This window comes from Sciurus vulgaris (genome assembly GCF_902686455.1).
Source record: "Sciurus vulgaris genome assembly, chromosome: 15".
Lineage (NCBI taxonomy): Eukaryota > Metazoa > Chordata > Mammalia > Rodentia > Sciuridae > Sciurus > Sciurus vulgaris.
The window spans coordinates 56,674,634-56,692,067 of record NC_136476.1 but is presented as its reverse complement, the minus strand read 5'-3'; the positions used below and the strand labels follow the sequence as shown (position 1 = coordinate 56,692,067).

General features: G+C 49.2%; 1 protein-coding gene across 1 annotated transcript in view; it reads left to right on the top strand.

The window, feature by feature from the left end:
• Nucleotides 1-17,434, top strand: part of GABBR2 (gamma-aminobutyric acid type B receptor subunit 2) — a 347,122-nt gene that overhangs the window by 176,533 nt on the left and 153,155 nt on the right. Inside the window, exon 4 of the mRNA XM_079112233.1 lies at nucleotides 7,023-7,124. Within this exon, the coding sequence (XP_078968359.1) occupies nucleotides 7,023-7,124 (102 nt within the window). The remainder of the gene's footprint in view (nucleotides 1-7,022; nucleotides 7,125-17,434) is intronic.

The window sequence follows — 17,434 nt, the reverse complement described above, 5'->3', positions numbered from 1 at the left end:
CTGATACAACAAATCACCACAAACTGTGTGGCTTAAACAACAGAATTCTGTTCTGTCCCAGCTCTGCAGGACGGAGGTCCTAAACCAAGAGGCAAGCAGAGCCCTGTCCCCTCCGAAGTCTCCAGGAGAGCCCAGGTCTCCCTCTGCCTTTTCCCCCTAAGGACACTTAAGGCTGGATTTTTCCAGGATGATCTCATCTGGAGATCTGCAAGTACATTACATCCACAAAGACCCTTTTTCCAAATCAGGTCATGCTGACGGATTCTGAGGGTTAGGACTTGGATGTGTCTTTTGGGGTCACCTCCGCACTGTGAACCTGCAGATGGCAGCAGCCCGGGCTGCCTATCTACCTACGCACTGCCCGCGTAGAGCAGCGCTAACACGTGTTCACTGTGTGCTTGGCCTTTAAAACCTTTTTTTCACTCATGTTCAGCTCTGATCATAGGTTATTAGGAGCTAACTTACCTGTAGAAATCTGAAAACTAGGAGGCTCTATTTTTCAAAAGGAGCCCCCTCCTCAGTAAGCACTCATCCAGTTTGGAGAAGTGGAAATACCACCACGAGGAGAAGCGTCTGCAAGAATTCAAGTTCATGGCCTGAGTCTTTGAAACACCTCAGGGCTGCGTGGGGGTACTTCTGCTACTTTTTAAATTAAAAAAAAAAAAGCAAAGAATGTGGACAGATGAGATTTTGAAATACTCTCCTAGAACCACAGGCATGGGTGGAGAAAGAGGAAGCCCCTCTTCAGCATCCCACCCTGCTCCTGCTCGGGTGTCTCCCATGACCCATGACGGGGCGCTCCCCCCCACCAAAGGCACCTCTGCCATTCTTACAAAGGGTTTCGTTCATTTGTTTGTTTCCTCACTTTGGGCCAAAATCTGCTTTCCTGAACCATCTACCTGTTGGTTCCCCACTGCCCAAGGATGCCTGGAACCCAGCACCCTCCCTCCCCCGGGACAGCTCCTGTGTTTGAAGTCAGCCATCACTTCCTGCCTTGGTCTTCTCTTCTCCAGGCTAATTTTTTAATTAGTTTAAATTAATGGTGGTTCCTGGGGAGCTCCAGGCCCAGTAAAAGTGACCTGAATTATTCAAAGATTTGAGTGTTTCAAATGCCTGTTTATCCTAATTAGCATCTTAACGACATCGGTGCCCTCTGCCTCTAACTAGCGACATTTTAACATGTTCCATATTTTAATGGATTTTACTTGAATGAACTATTTAATCAAGTGAAGACACATTTCATGAATGAATAGAAGTAAATCTATAATTACACGCTGTAGTCAGGTAAGAGGAGTGACATTTGCACAATCCAAGGCTATATATAGCGGGTACATTTGAATGACAAAGTAGGTTACCTTGGCTTCCATAGGAGAGCTGGGAATCGCTCTGCTCTCAAGTTCATCTTGTAACCTAATTAGAATTTTCAAAGAGTTGTAAAGTGCATTTGGCGCAGTCCTGGTTCTCTCCATCTTCACGGGGATCTTGGCCTTTCTGGATGATTCCTCAGCTGGCACAGTGGCCTGGTTAGGGAAGGCATCTGGGGACCTGTCAGCCACAGAAGCCCAAGTGTCTTGGGATCTGACGCTCCCACAGGCTGCAGCCACTGGCTGTGAACTTCACTTGGTCATCAGAATCTTTGCCACCTCAGACATGTGGTCTGGTCGTGGTCATCTGTCAACATAATAATACGTGGCTACTCTCTTCTCCCTTTCTTACTCTCTCTCTCCCCTGCCCTTCTCCAATCTTCCTTCTGACGTAGTTGGGATTCACTCTGGATGCTAGAGACCAGGAGTAAAAGGATTCAAGATGAGGCACCCATTGGGTGGGGCAGAAGAGGGCAGGGGAGGAGTCCCAGCTGCAGAGAAAGGATGTGGCCCTGGATCTGGAGAAGGTGGGGTCGGCTGACTTGGGACTTTCAGGCAGACTGGTCCCCCCCGGGGGCAACAGTTCTGTTGCATATGGGAACCACCTGGAGAGAGCTAAGATCACTGGCACCCGGTCCTGTCCCAGAGACTCTGATGGGTTCAGTCTGGGGTTGCAGCAGCTCCAGGGCATCCCCAACCTGATTCCCAGAGGCAGCCCAGCAGTCTTCCGGTGACGAAGGGCCCTGGCCAGCATCTTCCCACAGCCTCAGGGAAGAGCTTGCTCCCAAGCCACCTCACTCAGCTACTCTCCCATTCCTCACCCGTGGAAACTGGGGAGATAATAGGTAGTTATTGTTTTAAGCTGCTAAGCTTGCGGATAATTTGTTACACAGCAGTAGACTAACACAGCTTATGCAACTCAGTGTCAGTCACTTCTTGCCACTCTACCATCCTCTCCTTGTCCAGCCTCCAGAATTTCTCCCTTGGATGACTTTTGTAGCCTTCCTGTCACTGGCCTCCCAGTTCTCTCCATGCCCCTATCCCCGCCCCAGTCCCACAGAAGCCCACGATTCCATTTCAAAACATGGCTGTGATCATGTAGCCTCTTCACTTGACCCATAATGGCTCTCCATGGTACTTAAGATCAAGACCAGAATCTACAATATGAATTGTGAGGTCCACTTGGTCTGCCCATTAGCTTCCCTACCAACTCCTTCTACCACAGGGCCTTTGTACATATCATTTGTCAAACCAGAATCTGTTCTACCTCCTGGCCTGGGTCTGACTCTAATACAGCCTCTGTCAGAAGCATGCCCTGAACTTGAAAGCCTTTATCTCAGTGGATACTTATGCATTCACCATGGAAGCCATCTGATTAGTGTCTCTCACCCTCACTAGATAAAGATCCAGGACAATGAGTCAACAGTAGTGCTCAGCATTAGAGGCCCTAGCACCTCACACGGTGCCAGTGTGATGTGGCAGCTGTGTTCAATGGTGAGCTGCAGGCTTCAGAGCTCAGAGCCAGGGCTTCACAGGTGGAGTGGCACTGTGGCCTGCTCAGGCATGCTGACCTGCCTCCCTGATGGAATCAGACACCCACATAAAGCTTAACTCGGGCCACAAGGACTCATTTATGCCAAGTGAGGACATTCTTCTGCTGGTCCCTCCCCCCTAGTCCTCTTCCCGAGGCCCTTGCTCTCACCTCTCCCTCTGCCCTGCCCTTCCTCCTCCAAGCCCTTGTTCTCACTGTGCTGCTGGGGCATGGGGACAGCGGAGCTGTGTCCCCAGTGCCAGCGTGTGGATGGAGGTTGTGCATCCAGTCAGCTGGAAGAATGAGGCCATTGGGATGGCTTCATTGGCGTGACGGCTCCCTGTCAACCTCCTCACCTACTGCCTGACTGAGCTGGGACAGCGGTGCTGTGCAGATGCTGAGCTGACCTGGCGTGCTTGCTCTGCTCACCAGGGCAGGGCTGTCCCCACAGCCCCTGGCTTTCCTCGGTTCTTCTCAGCTTTTGCTTTCTTGCAAAGTGTTGGACTTCCATAGAGTTGGAAGTCTGATTTCAAATGTTAACTTTCTTGCCTTTGGATCTTCAATGGCAAATTTCTATAAGACATTGGCTCCATTAATCTAGAGAGTTGGGCTGGGGATATAGCTCAGTCGGTAGAGCGCTTGTCTCATAAGCACAAGGCCCTGGGTTCGATCCCAGCACCGGAAAAAAAAAAAGTCCTGCAATTTCAGAACTAGGTGTCTGCAGGTTGACTAAGGGAATCTTGGGGATCCTTGTATCCACACGAGGGTGTGGATTTACCCTTGTAAGGAAGATCAATTGAATTATTTCTTTCTCATGCTTTGGTTATTTTAATATGCCATTTATTGCTGATTTTCTTTATTTGCTTTCCCTAAAATGTCCATTAAAATAAATATCTGAGCTGAGGCAGCCCCTCCGTGCTAAAATGATAGGCGGTGAGTGGCTGATTGTGCTGACCATCTGTTCTGACCTGTTCCGGCTCACTGGGCCTCAGAACCATTCACATCTGGCAAGGTCCAGAAGAGCCAGCCTGGGAGCGTGGGAAGAGCGCTGGACTGGGAGTCACCCCTCAGTTTCCTCATCTGTGAAATTAGGGGCGGGATGAGACAGCCTCTAGAGTGCTTTTTGTTTATTTGTTTTGAGTCCTGACGGTCTGTAAAATATGCCATTCTACCATACTGACAAAACAGCTGCTGCGCGCACAGTAACACTCACCCATAGACACCCCCGGCCATCGACCGCCCTGATTCCTGCCGTCTGCCTAGAAAGGATCATTCCAACTTCTAAGCAGCGAGTAGAGCTTTAGGGTTTCCAAAGTCATTCTACAGGGTCTCCCCTGGGTCTTGAATCAACCCGTGGATTACTTGCTACACTGTCCCCAATTTTCAACTGAAAAGACTGAGACTCAGGAGAAGCTGAATCGTTTCCGTTTATGCGTGTGCTGTGCAGGTGGAGCACCTGGCTTGACTGCGCCTGCGCATGGGTGGGGCCCCTGACTGGTTACCTCCTGCTGGGGGTCGCACTTGCGTTCTGCAGGTTCAGCGCCTGCCCTTGCTCCACCACACCTTCATGGCGGAGGAGGAATCGTGGGACCCCACCTGAATCTGAAAAGGATGGAAGCATCAGAAATCAACTCTAATGTCAAAGTTAACTTTTAAAAAATCAACCAGTTCCCAATCTTCCATCAAAATAGGCTTAGAAACCACAGAAGAACAAGGTTCACTCTGACCATGGCAGTTTCTTTTCACAAAACATTTATCACAAACTACTTCAAGCATTCAGAAAAGCACAGAATAAAACAAGCACCCAGGGACTACTAACTGGAATTAATAAATGCTCACATTTGGCTCCTTATGCTTCATAGATCTTTAAAGAAAGAGAATATAGCAGCTCCCACTGACATCCCTTTGTACCCCTCCTTGGCAGTGGCTTCCTGGTGGCCCGTGACATTTAGGACCAGGTTATTGAAAACACTGGTATATGTATGAGAAGGATCTGCTGATTGTTGAGATAAGAAGAGGGCTTTTTAATTGTGGTAAAATATACATAACATAAAATTTACCATGTTGAGCATTTTGAAGGGTACAGTTCAGTTGTATCAAGTCCACTCACATTGTGATGCAAGGGTCATCATTATCCAGCTCCAGAACTGCTTCTTCATCCCAAAGTGAAACGTTGTACCTGTTTAACACTAGCTCCTCACTTGCTCCTGCCTCCATTCCCAGTGATCTTTGCAATTGTTTCTCCTGCTTCATATAATTGAACCATACAATATTTGCCTTTATGTTTCTGTCTTTTTTCTGGGTTCATCCAAATTGGAGCATGGAACAGAATTTAATTATGTATATAGCACCATTTGGTTACTTCCATCCATCCATCCATCCATCCATCCATCCATAAACACTCCAGTTATTTCCACCTTTTGGCTACGGTGAACAATGCACTATGAACATGGGTGTACAAATATCTGTTCAAGTCCCTGCTCTCTATCAGCTGTAGGGTATATACCCAAATATGGATCCTCTGTGTTTTCATCAGCTTTGTGTCCCACTGTGACGAAAGACCTGACAAGAACAACATAGAGGAGAAAAAGGTCATTTTGACTCATGGTTTCAGAGGTTCAGCCCATGGTCAGCCGACTATAGCTCTGGGCCAAAATGAGATAGAACATCATGGCTGAAGGATATGGAGGAGGAAGGCAGTTCAGAACATGGCAAGCATGAAAGTAGAAAGCCACTCATGAGGAACAAGATATCAAACCCAAAGACCTGTCCCTCAGGGGCCTACTTCCTGCAGACACACCTTGCCTACCTCCAGTTACCACCCAATAGTCGCTCAAATTATTAATCCGGCAGGTGGATTCCTCCACGGGCGAGGTGACCGCTCTCAGGGGCAGATGGTTCCGCGTCTGCACAGGCCCGCCTCGTCTCACGCGTGAGGTCTAGGAAGGCCCCTCACATCCAACCCGCAACACTGTGGCAATTCTGCCTCGTTTTTTCCGAGGAGCTGCCGCTTTTTCTGGAACGCAGCGCCTCTGGAAATTGCCACTAGAGGTTCTCAAGGACCCAACTCCTCCACATCCTCACAAACACTTGTGTTTCTGTTTTTGATAATAGCCATCCTAATGCAGGTGGACAAGTAGGCTTGTAAGGTTCACCTTCTCCTAGAGGAAGAAATGGAGGCCCAGGGAAGTGATGGTGGGGGAGCGGGCCAAGGCCCCAAGGGAGTCAGCCACAGGGCAGGACCTGGATGCTGGGCCCCTGCCCCTCTCCTGTTCTTTCTCCTAAAACAGTCCAGTTTCCTTTGCTAAGTGTCCAAGTGTGCATAGCCATGGCTGCGGGCCAGACAGACTCAGGTTCATTCAGTTTGATCCTTAAAATATTTTTTAAAATATGGTACTTTATATTGCAAAAGCCTAGATTTCTGATTTCTCCCTCCAAAAGGGGAGCGATCCTGGGCCCAGGTTCTAGAATGGCAGTTGAGCAGCATCTGTGATCTTCAGAGGGCCTGCGGTCACCAGGCCCACCAGGCCTTGCTCTCCTCCCATGCTGGCCCTGGTGACACTGGAATTTGCAGCCTTCTGCTCTCCAAGCACGCTGCCCTTAGTCATTCTGTGTGTCAGAACATCACAGGCTGGTTCCATGCCTCTTTATTCATTCCATCTATTCTGCATTGTCTCTTAAATGTCTTCATTGTGCCTTTATCATAAGAGTGAAGTCATATGGCAAATCCAAGGGCTCAGTGGTAGAGCACTTGCTTAGCATGTGAGAGGCCATGGTTCCTTTCCAGCATCACACACACACAGAATAATTACAAATACATCATGCAAGACATAAACAAAGACATGACAGTCTATCTGGACTTGGAGACCGGGTGATGTGGAGGGGAGGCCAGCCAGGGCCTCTCCTAGCTTTACCTCCCAGGATGCCCCAGGGCAACCTTAGCAGGCCGCTTCCCTGTCTGGCCTCCTGTCGGTGTGTGCATTGCAGGTTGGGATGCTCCCTTCATGTTGTCAGTGGAGTGGAGAAAGTTGCTTTGCCCACTCAAGCCACTTCCCTGGAATGAGCCCCTGCCCTGGCCCTGGCAGAGGCCGCCAGCACATCCACCTCTGCTTTCTCTTTGCTGACAGGTGAGGAATGACCTGACCGGGGTTCTGTATGGTGAGGACATCGAGATTTCAGACACCGAGAGCTTCTCCAATGATCCCTGCACCAGTGTCAAAAAGCTGAAGGTAGGTGTACCTGACCACAGCTTGAGTGACAGGCTGGTGGCCATTCTCCTGGGGCTTCCCAGAACTTGAAGGGGGCTCAAGTGTGATCTGGGCCTCAAGTTCATGCCAACCTTGGCATCTCAGATCTGGGAGAAGCTCCCAGGAGCTGGTGCCCCTGGGCTGCCCTCTCACTTGGTGTCCAGCACGGGCCAGAGGTGCCCACTGCCAGGCGCAGCACCCTGCAGAGCTTCGGCAATCATGTCTCCTATCGGCCTAGCCACAGGATGAGCAGGGCACAAGCTATTATCATCTCTGGTCTGAAATGGCGTAGAGTGAGGAACTCTTGCCTGGAGTCCACAGCAAATAAGTCTTATTGTCAGGACTGCAAGGCCAGACTCCTGACCCCCATCTTGTGACAGTCACTCTAGGAACAGAAAGGGCCAACGAGAAGTTTCCCTCGTTGTAAGTAAATGTCTAACTTTCATTTGTCCATCTGTTCCACAAACTCTCTCAAACACCTTTCATGTGCCAGACCCACTCCTGGGCTCACCGACACCATCAAACCTGTCCTTGTCCTCCCTCACAGCACAGTGAGGAAGAGAGACAGCTCTCAGGGGAAAGTGGATCAAAGGGTCCTGGGAACAAAGGCAGGAAGTGACTCATCCCCCCTGGGGAGAGGGTTCAGAGAAGCTCCACAGAAGGGACAGTATTCCAGCCAGGCCAGAGGATATGCAGGGTCCCCACCTGCAGAAGTGGGGAGGGGAGGGGAACACAGATCAGGGGACAGATTGGTGTGCTCCTGTGCCGGGGAGCAGAGGGACTCCAACCTGCAGGGTCAGGGGAGGGGTGGAGGGAAGCCAGGAGGAGTTTGCAGGCCATCACCCCGCAGCCTTGACCACCAAACTGAGAAGTTGGGTCTTTTCTCCTGAGCTCAGTGGACAGCAGAGCTGCCTGACCTTCATGCTCATATTTAAAGTCATTGGTTTGGAGATCCCAGAGACCCGTTGACTTGGGCAGGTCCCAGGTTCACCAGTCAGGGCAGATGGCAGTTTTAAGCCATTGCTTCCAAATCCCTGGGTTTATAGATATACGAATCATTCACTGCCTCCAGGTTGGACATGGAGCCTGCGGGTCACGTGTCAGCCCTGGGAGCCTCTGCAGGTGGGGAAACGGCAGCCAGGGGAGGGCCCACAGCCAGCTGGGTCAAGCAGAATCTGTCCACAGTCTGCCAGCTGTGGTGTCACAGGCAGGTCGTAGGGTGTGAGGGTCCAGTTGGCCGCATGGGGCCTGCAGGACGCAGGGCTGGGTGGTGGGGGTGGCAGGAGGGGCCTGTGCTGTGCTGACGTTCTCCTGCCACATGCAGGGCCTCTCCCGGGCAGCACTTGAAATAGCTCCCTGGCTGCAGAGGCCCAGCGGAGTTCTGAGGGCTTTCAAGTTTAAAGGCTTTGTGTCTAGAGCAGAGGGACTGGTTGAAAGTCCGCAAAGGTTGGGGGTGGAGCTGGGTACTCTGCTGGTCCAACCAACTGCAGAAGGAGGAGAGACACGAATGGTGAGGAAAACAGCAGCCAAAATGGAGACCTGGCCTTTCCCAGTGCAGTGAGGAGGGCCAGCCCCATGCAACACCTTCGACCTTCACTGACCCTCGACCTTCACTGACCCTTGACCTTCACTGCCTCTCCTAGGCCTCCCAAAGCCCCCCACAGAGGGAATTTTTGTAACCCATTTCACAGATGAGGACTTGGGGGTCAAAGTGGTGAAGGAACTACCTACCCCAAGACACCCAGTGGGAGGTATTGGGCTGGAATTCAGACCAGGTCTGGGAATGCCACCACCTGGCTGTCCCAGCCACCCTGGAGAGCCGTGGCTCTGAGAAGTATTCCCATATCGTATAAACCCCAGGACAGGGCTGGCTATAAATGCCCTGAGGACCCCCTTGTGGGTAGGGCTATCCCCCAAGGCATGGGTGTGGCTCCTTGCACCTTCCCAGAGTCTGTTCAGTTGTCCTCTCCTCCCAGAGGCCTCTTCTGACTCTTTATTTAAAATAAAAAGTAAAATCCTTAGCAGGCCTGGTGGCCCATGCCTGTAATCCCAGCAGCTGAGGAGGCTGAGGCAGGAGGATCACGAGTTCAGTCAGCCTCAGCAACTTAGTGAGGCCCTAAGCAACTTAGCAAGACACTGTCTCAAAATAAAAAGCACTGGGGATGTGGCTCAGTGGTTAAGTGTCCCTGGATTCAGTCCTTGGTACCCCCAAAATAGTAATAATTAAATTAAATTAAATTAAAATCCTTGTTCCTCGAGGATCCTACTTCTCCCTTTCTGCGCATTTTCTCCACTTCATGGATTGACATCTGTGTTACTTTCCTGGGCCTGTCGTAATGAACTACCACAATCTAGGGGGCTTAAAACATGATCTAGAGACCAGGGCCAGGCAGGGCCATGCCCTCTTGAAGGCTCTGGGGTTCTTCCACACCTTTCTCTTAGCTTCTATATCCCTGAGTCCTTAGCTCCTAAGGATGTGCCTCCAGTAACTGCTTCTCATTGTCCCTCCCCATCTCTTCACATCATCCTCTTAGTAGAACACTAGTAGTGTTGGATTAAGAGCCCAACCTATTCCAGTACAGCCTCACCTAACTGGTTACATCTGTAGTCACCTTGTTTTCAAATAAGGTCTCATTCTAAGGTCCTGGGGTCAGCACTTCAACGGACCTTTTGAAGGCACACAGTTCAATGTGCAGCAACCTCTGACAGGCTGTCCATTCTGCCCCACTGTTTTAGCTCCTGTCTCCTCCCATTAGAAGGGAAGCCCCACGAAGCAGAAGTTTTTGTCTGTATCAATCACTGTTTTATTTCCCATCCCCTGGAGGCCAGCCCAATTTGCTCAACAATCTGTGGCATGAGCATGGATGAAATGCCAAGTCTGGCTGCATTAAATACTCATGAACAAAGAAAAAGCAGTAAGTTCTGGAAAGCTCCAAAGAAAAGCAAGTCTCTGATCTATTGTGGATAAGTTGGAGAAGGAGGTACAGAGGACAAGGAAAAATGAAGTATCAGATAGCAGAACAGGAGTCTGCATCAGAGGCCGTAGAAAGAGGAGCTAATGCCAGGAAAAAATAAAAATCGATGATGTGGAGGGCGAACTCGAGATGCCTTCCCCGCATTCAGAGGAAATGGCCAAAGAGATCAATCCAATGAGAGCAGAGGTAGCAGTTATGGATACTGGAGAAGGGAGATCCTAAGGGGAAACCAGGACTCACAAAACAGAACCAAGATCAAAAACAGAACAGGCAGCCCAGGAACAGCGAGCACACCGGCACCCAGAGTTTGGTTTCTAATCCCATTCCCCAGTAAGAGGAACCAGGGCCACTCAGAGAAGCGACTGCCTCTGGGGCAGGAAGTAAGATGATGCGGGAGCCTCGTGTGGTGTCAGCAAGTTGGGCAGGGCTCAAAGCACAGCACACCCTGGCAGGCATGTCACCCGAGCACAGCCGCCACCTGAAGCACTTCCAAAGGCCAAGGCCGGGACATCTGAACAATGAAGGAAGGAAGTTTTGGAATATAACCCAGAGTGTAAAATGGATATCTACGAGTCCATGCTTTTATAATCAACAAATGACTAGGAGAAAATAGAAAAATGTCTGCAGTAGAATTCCAAGAAACTTAAGAGTCCTCATGCTCCAAGGGCTTGGGCCATAACTACCCACTTGTTACTTCCTTCCCGAGAGGACAGTATGAGCAGAATAATTTGACAGCAGAGGAACCAGACACATACCTCAGTCCGCAAGGTCAACGTCAACCGTGATCAGTCATGCCGCCAGCACCCCCGAAGTGACAGTATGACAATGGCACTCTCTACTCTTCCTCCCAAGGCCACTGCCAAGCACGAGAAAAGCACCAGCAGGTTCCAGTGGAAGGCCAGTCTACAAAAGACCTGGCCAGCACTCCTCCACACTGCCTACGTTGTCCAAAGTGGGGGCTGTCAGAGCCAAAAGGAGGCAGAGGAGGCATGACAACTAATATCCACAGTATCCCAGATGGGCCCAGGACAGGAAAAGGACATGAGAGAATAAAACTAAGGAAATTTTTTTTTTTTTTTTTTTTTTTTTGGGTACTGGGGCACTTAATCAGTGAGCCACACCCCCAGCCCCTTTTTACATTTTATTTAGAGACAGGTCTTACTGAGCTGCTTAGCACCTCACTTTAGCTGAGGCTGGCTTGAACGTGTGATCCTCCTGCCTCAGCCTCCCGAGTTGCTGGGATTACAGGCGTGCACCACTGCTCCCCAGCAGGAAATTTGAATAAATGACGGACTTTAGCTAATAATAATGCGTGAATGCTGGTTCATTGATTGTAACAAGTGTATCTTATAACAGAAGATGTTAAGAGTAGGGAAAGCTGGGTGAGCCATTTTTCTATAAATCTAAATCTATTCTCAAAGAAGAAAAATTTTTTTTTTTTTTAAGAAACTTAAATGGGCTGAAGATAGACCTGGTAGATTGGATGATATGAATATTTGACCATTTTAAAGCTACAGTCAACAATTCTATACAGAAAAGTGAAGGCTATGTGAACAGACCAACTGACCTCTCTCTGCATTCTAGCAGAATTGGTGGAAAAAAGAGACATATCTGGGCACATATTGGCAAATGTTTTGATATATAAACTTTAAGGGGGAATCTTACAAATATTGAGCCCAGAGGGGGGGAAAAAAAGAAAGAAAGAAAGAAAGAAAGAAAGAAAGAAAGAAAGAAAGAAAAGTTTCCAGAAAGGTGGAAAAACCAGCAAGGTCCCAGCCTGATGACTCTTCTTGAGGTTAAGCCCAGGGTCCACATCACCTGGCTGAGATCAAGGGTGCACTTCATGGCCAAGGTCAGGAAAGGAACGGTTCAGCAGGGACCACGGAGCTGTGGAGAAAGATCTGTCTACACCCCTGTTATAAAAGTGCCTACACGTGCAAAAAGTACTCCTGGTTTCAGAGGTAAAGCCAAAATAGTGTAATGACAGTAACTGAGATATAAAAATCCAAATTATATTATGGAACCTAAAAGGTGGGTGAATAAAAAAAGAATAGGTGCTCAACTCCTGGTCTAAACTAGGAGAGAGACCCCAAAGAGACCATTTGTTCACGAGCTTCCCAATCAGAGACGGGCTCAGAGGCAGAACACTTGCCTAACTCTCCAAGGCCCTGGGTTCTATCCCCGGCACCGCAAAAATTTAAAACAAAAACATAATAAGAGAAACATGAGCTAAAGAATGCTTTGAATGATGCAACAGAACATATACTGTCAAGCAAACAGAACCAGAAGCTTCTGAAACATGGGAGATAAAAGCAAAGAATATCCGGTCCAGGTATTGAGAAGCAGTACCCATGAAACCCAGGAAGCTTAAAACGGATAACTACAGACTAAACATAGTGATTCTGATCAGAAATTAAAGTAGGCCAAACACACTCTGGGAAGGCAAGAACTTTCAGATTGAGTTTTGAAAAACTTTTTACAACAGACAAACTAGGTGATGCTGAGAGGTTAAAGGTTGAAGTTTAGGCAAAAATCTACGGAGCAAACCACAATGCAGTAAGACTCCTGGTGATCATATAGGACCAAAGAGAAGCCAAGGTCCAGACATTCGGCAGGATTAAGGAGAGTCCTTTTCTATGGATAAGGATACACCCGCTGTGAGAATAATAGGCTCGGGGACCATTACACCTCACTGAAATAAATAAAGAGAAGCCTGTTGGAAATACAGAGTAGAACTGGCAGGAACACAATAGCGTTGGGGGACGTAACAGCTCTGTCTCAGACTCAGACACCCAGGCAAAAATAAGTCCGAACACAGAAGACCTGAATACTGATATTAAGAAGGCTGATTTGGCAGATAGGTATCAAGTTATATCAAAAAAATTTAAAACCATCTTTGTGCCAGGAAGCCCCACGGCATTTTGACCTCAATCTAGGCCAGTCCTAAACAAGAGGCTGTAAAATCTGTCACCAGGTGGGACTGGGAAGCCCCCCACCGCGGCTGAGGCCAAGAACTGGGCCTAGGGCATGAGCTCCAGGTTTGGGGCTTCCCTCTGCCCACCCCCCTTCCTTTCCTGAAATGGCCCCCATCCCCGCATTCATGTTTCCATTTTTGATGGTTTTGGCAGATGCACTGTTTCAGACCCAGGCATCCACAGGCCCTTATTTCCAGAACAGAGATGTGAGGGGCAAGTGCCCCAGTTCAGTCCAGGTTTGCAGAGGCTACTTTTGTGGAAAGCACAGGAATTTTTTTTTTTTTTTTTAATTCTATTAGGGAATAAAATACTGATTCAAAACCCACACTGACCAAATGAATGCCTTACTGAACCTTGAGGAGGACACCACCCAAGTCAGAGAGCTTCATCAGACACCCAACTTCATCAGACTTCCCAACACGCTGCCAGTCCCTGCCCTCACCCACCTTGAGTAGTGGGACCCTACTTTACAGAAGTCTCATTCATTTCATTTTGTCTCTGGGGGTTTGTTTTTGCTTTTTCTTTGCTCAGACAGCATAAGAAGTACTATTTTTGTTGCTACCTTTTTTTTTATTGGAATAAAATATATATAACAAAATTTAACATTTAACCTTTTTTTTGGTAGTATGGGGGATTGAATCCAAGGGTGCTTTACCATTAAGCTACACCTCCAACCCTTTTTAAAATTTTATCTTGAGACAAGATCTTGCTAATTGCCCAGGCTAGCCTCAAACATGCAATCCTCCTGCCTTAGCCTCCCAAGTTGCTGGAATTCTAGGCATGCACCACTGTGCCTGACTCCTTTCACCCATTTATAACAAAGCACTCACTCAATTCAGTAGCATTATCCACTTCCAGAACTTTCTCATTATCCCAAACAGAAATTCAGCACAAGGACTTTTTCATCAAGTAGATCCGGGGTTCGAGTCCTCTGCCTGCCTCAGTGTCCTCTGTAGAAAGACCCTAGGGACATTCACGGACCAGGGCTATGTGAGGGTCCCTACATGCAGAGTGTGGCTCTCACAGGCTGTTTGGTGTTCTATTGGAAAACCTGGGGAACAGTGGAACAGAAGAAACACTTAACAATAAAATTATGCAACTTAAGGTTAGAAAGCTATGGGACTCCCTATCCTTTAACAAATATCTTAAAATAACAACAAAAAGTCTTTAAAAACCCACACTTTGGGACATTAAGCAAAGCTGGGAGATGGTGAGCAATTTGTGTAGGCTCTCTGAGCCCATAGAGCTCCCATTTTGCAGACAAATTTACCAGAGGAGGGAGGAGGCCAAAGCTGTAAAGCCTGGGGCATCTTTCCAGTGGGCTGATGTTCTTTCCCGTCTAATCCTGCATTCTCCTGCCCTCACCCCATACTTCAGCTTCAATACCAATGAATGACATTTTTAGCCTTTGCTTTGTGCCTGCATGTTCATGAATTCATTAATCCTCACAATGACTCTATGGTAGCCATCAGCAAACAGTGGTCCATGGGCCAAATCTGGTCTGCCATTTGGTTTTATAAATAAAGTTTTATTGGAAGATGTTCATTGACCACATTGCTCTTGGCTACTTTTGTACTACAGTAGCAGAACTCAGTAACTGTAACAGAGATTCTGTGGCCTATGAAACCTGAAGTATTTCCTACCTGGCCTTTATAGAAAATGTTTGCCACCATCTGTTCTAAAGGAAGGTACTGTTATCCCCATTTTATGTATAGAAGCTTGAAGCTCAGGCAAGCTTAATGACTTGCCCCCGGTCACACAGCAGACAAGTGCATGGGCTGAGATGGCGGGCCTACACTGGAGCTGCAGATGACTCGGAACCACCACAGTGGGCTCTCTCTTCATGCCCACCCCACCCTCAGCTAGCAAGAGATTCCTCCATAACTTCTGGACACCCCAGGAGTTTATCACTAGATCAAAAATTTAAAATAACCTCTTCTTCATAGGCCTTCTTGGCAATAAAACAGGAATGAGGTAGCTTTCCAGCTTACATGCTAACCCTTGGTATCAGGACAGGTGTGCCTAGGGAGGGAAATGGCAGGCAGAAAGACCCAGGCTGGATAGAAAGCACTTGTGGTCGTTTTGCTACCTGAGCAATGTGCGAGCTCCAGTCTGTCATCACAGGGACCACCTAAATGGAGCCGACCTTTCCACTCTAAAAAGAAGGGAGAAGGAAGTCTGCCTCTGCCACTCAGAGGTTTGTTATCTTTCTTTTTGAGTGAGTCACAAAAATAGCCCAATTCACTGCCAGCATCACTGGACATTTTTATGCCTTGAATGGTACAGTAAGGAAATGGCTTTGACCAGAAAAGCCACCCAGCTGGTCAGCAATGATAAAGAGGGTCCATGCCCTACATGGGAAAGGGCAGCAGAACCTATCCAGGGTCAGGTCCTGCCAGAGAGGGAAGCATATTCAGCTCCTGGGCTGCTGAAGCATCCAAGTGGCTATGAGCAGCACAAATCTGTCTTACTGTCCTGGAGGCCAGAGACCCAATGCCAGCCTCACAGACTCAGATCGAGGCGTCCGCAGGGCTGCGTGCTCTCTGGAGGCTTTGGGGGAAAGAGTCCATTTCCTCACATTTTCCAGCCTCTAGAGGCTGCCTGAAACCCTCAAGTGGCCACTTCCTCTGACTTCAAAGCCACCAGTTGTCAGATGAGCCCTTCTTATACCCTGTCACCCTGTGTCTCACTCTTCCCTTCTTAAAGACCCTTGTGATTACATTGTGCCAAGAAAATTTTAAAAATCAGTGACCTTGTTGCCACCTGTAACGTGAACTCCCCTTGCGGTGTAAAGTGGCATCTTCACAGGCTCTGGGGATCCAGAAGTGGACACCCTGGGAGGACCCAATTCTGCCTGCGGCAGGAAGACCACAAAGACAGACGCGAGGGGGACTCAGCTCACCTTTGCCCCGTGGGAGGGTCCTCGTGGGAATCATGTGCTCCCTCCTCCCACTGGCAAGGAAAGTCCTGGTGGGAATTGTCGCTCTCTTCTCCAACCAGGTGGGAGACTCCCTGTGGGAATCACCACCCACACACACCTAGCTGCCAGGAGCCCCTGCTGACCTCTGGGCACTGATTCACACAAGCACTCCAAGGGGACACCAAGCTACAGAATAAACAGGTTGCATCGTCCCCATGGGCGGTTTGCTCAGAATGGTGGAGAAGAAAAAGTATCATTTTTATCTTAAGATAGATTATTGGACTGCTAAATATAGATGGATTTTCAAGAAACAGTAATAAACTTTAAGGAAATACCATGCCGTAAGCAGGCTGGAGTAGGCCACTCCCTTCTCACGCCCTCTCTGAATAATGAGTACCTGTTTCCTGCTTCTGAGTCCTTAAAGGTTTTGGGGTGGTGGGAACGTCTAAGAAAGGTTCAGGAAAAAAGAGTGTTTATCCTGGATGTGGAATCAGTCTGTCAGAGCCAGGAGGACATTGGAGGGGACATCTAGGTGAACCCTCTGGGCTTCCCCAGGTCTGCAGACAGACCGTGGGGCAGTCCTGGCCAGTGCCTCCAGCCACCTTCCAGCCTGCATGGTGGCCACCCACTTGGCCAGCACCCAGGGCTCGCAGCTCCTCCCCCGCCTTCGGCATCCTGCTTGGTTCCCTGTGGTCTCGGAGGCTCAGCAGGTCTGTGAGGTGAAGCCCCTGAGAAAGCAGGATGCGATGGAAAGGGGGCTGAGACAGGTACGTGGTCGGCTGGAGACTCCAGATAAGCCAAGGGTCGGCGGCAGGTCACCTTTGGCCTTCCCTCTAGGAGGCCACACTCCTCTGGTGGCGGGGCTGGTCCCCGTCGTCTCTCAATGCATGCCAGCTATTTTAGTGACTCAGGGCGGCACGTGCTGTTCACATCCTTTCACTTCAACATCTGCTTGAGTTTCTCCAAGAGCCATTGCTGCAGACTGGACGCCGGGTTCCGGCAGCTCAGGATGGTGGGCTTCGCTTTCTTGGCCTGCGAGGCAGTTGGGAGGGGGGAGTGGTCAGCCCTGAGGTTCTTGGGGCCCACCAACCTGGGGTCCAGGCCACTTCCTATCTCTGTGACCTGGAAACTTAGGTCGAAGTTCCTAGAAACAGAGGCTGGAGTTCCAGTAAAAGTGCTTCACTGAGGGAGGGGAGCAGGAGGCGTGGGAGGGGAGCTAGGCCAGCAGGCCAGTGCTGTGCTGGCTGGAGACCAGGTTTACCTGGCTCATGGGGATCTCTAGGGCACAGCACCCCACGGGCTGGTCCTGCCTTTCAGCAAGGGCACGGGCTCTTCTACCTTTGAAACAGTCCTTGGTGGCTGCCCACAGGGCGTGGGCTCTGGCATGATCTCCCAGGGCCAGGAAGCCCTGCTTAGTCAAGA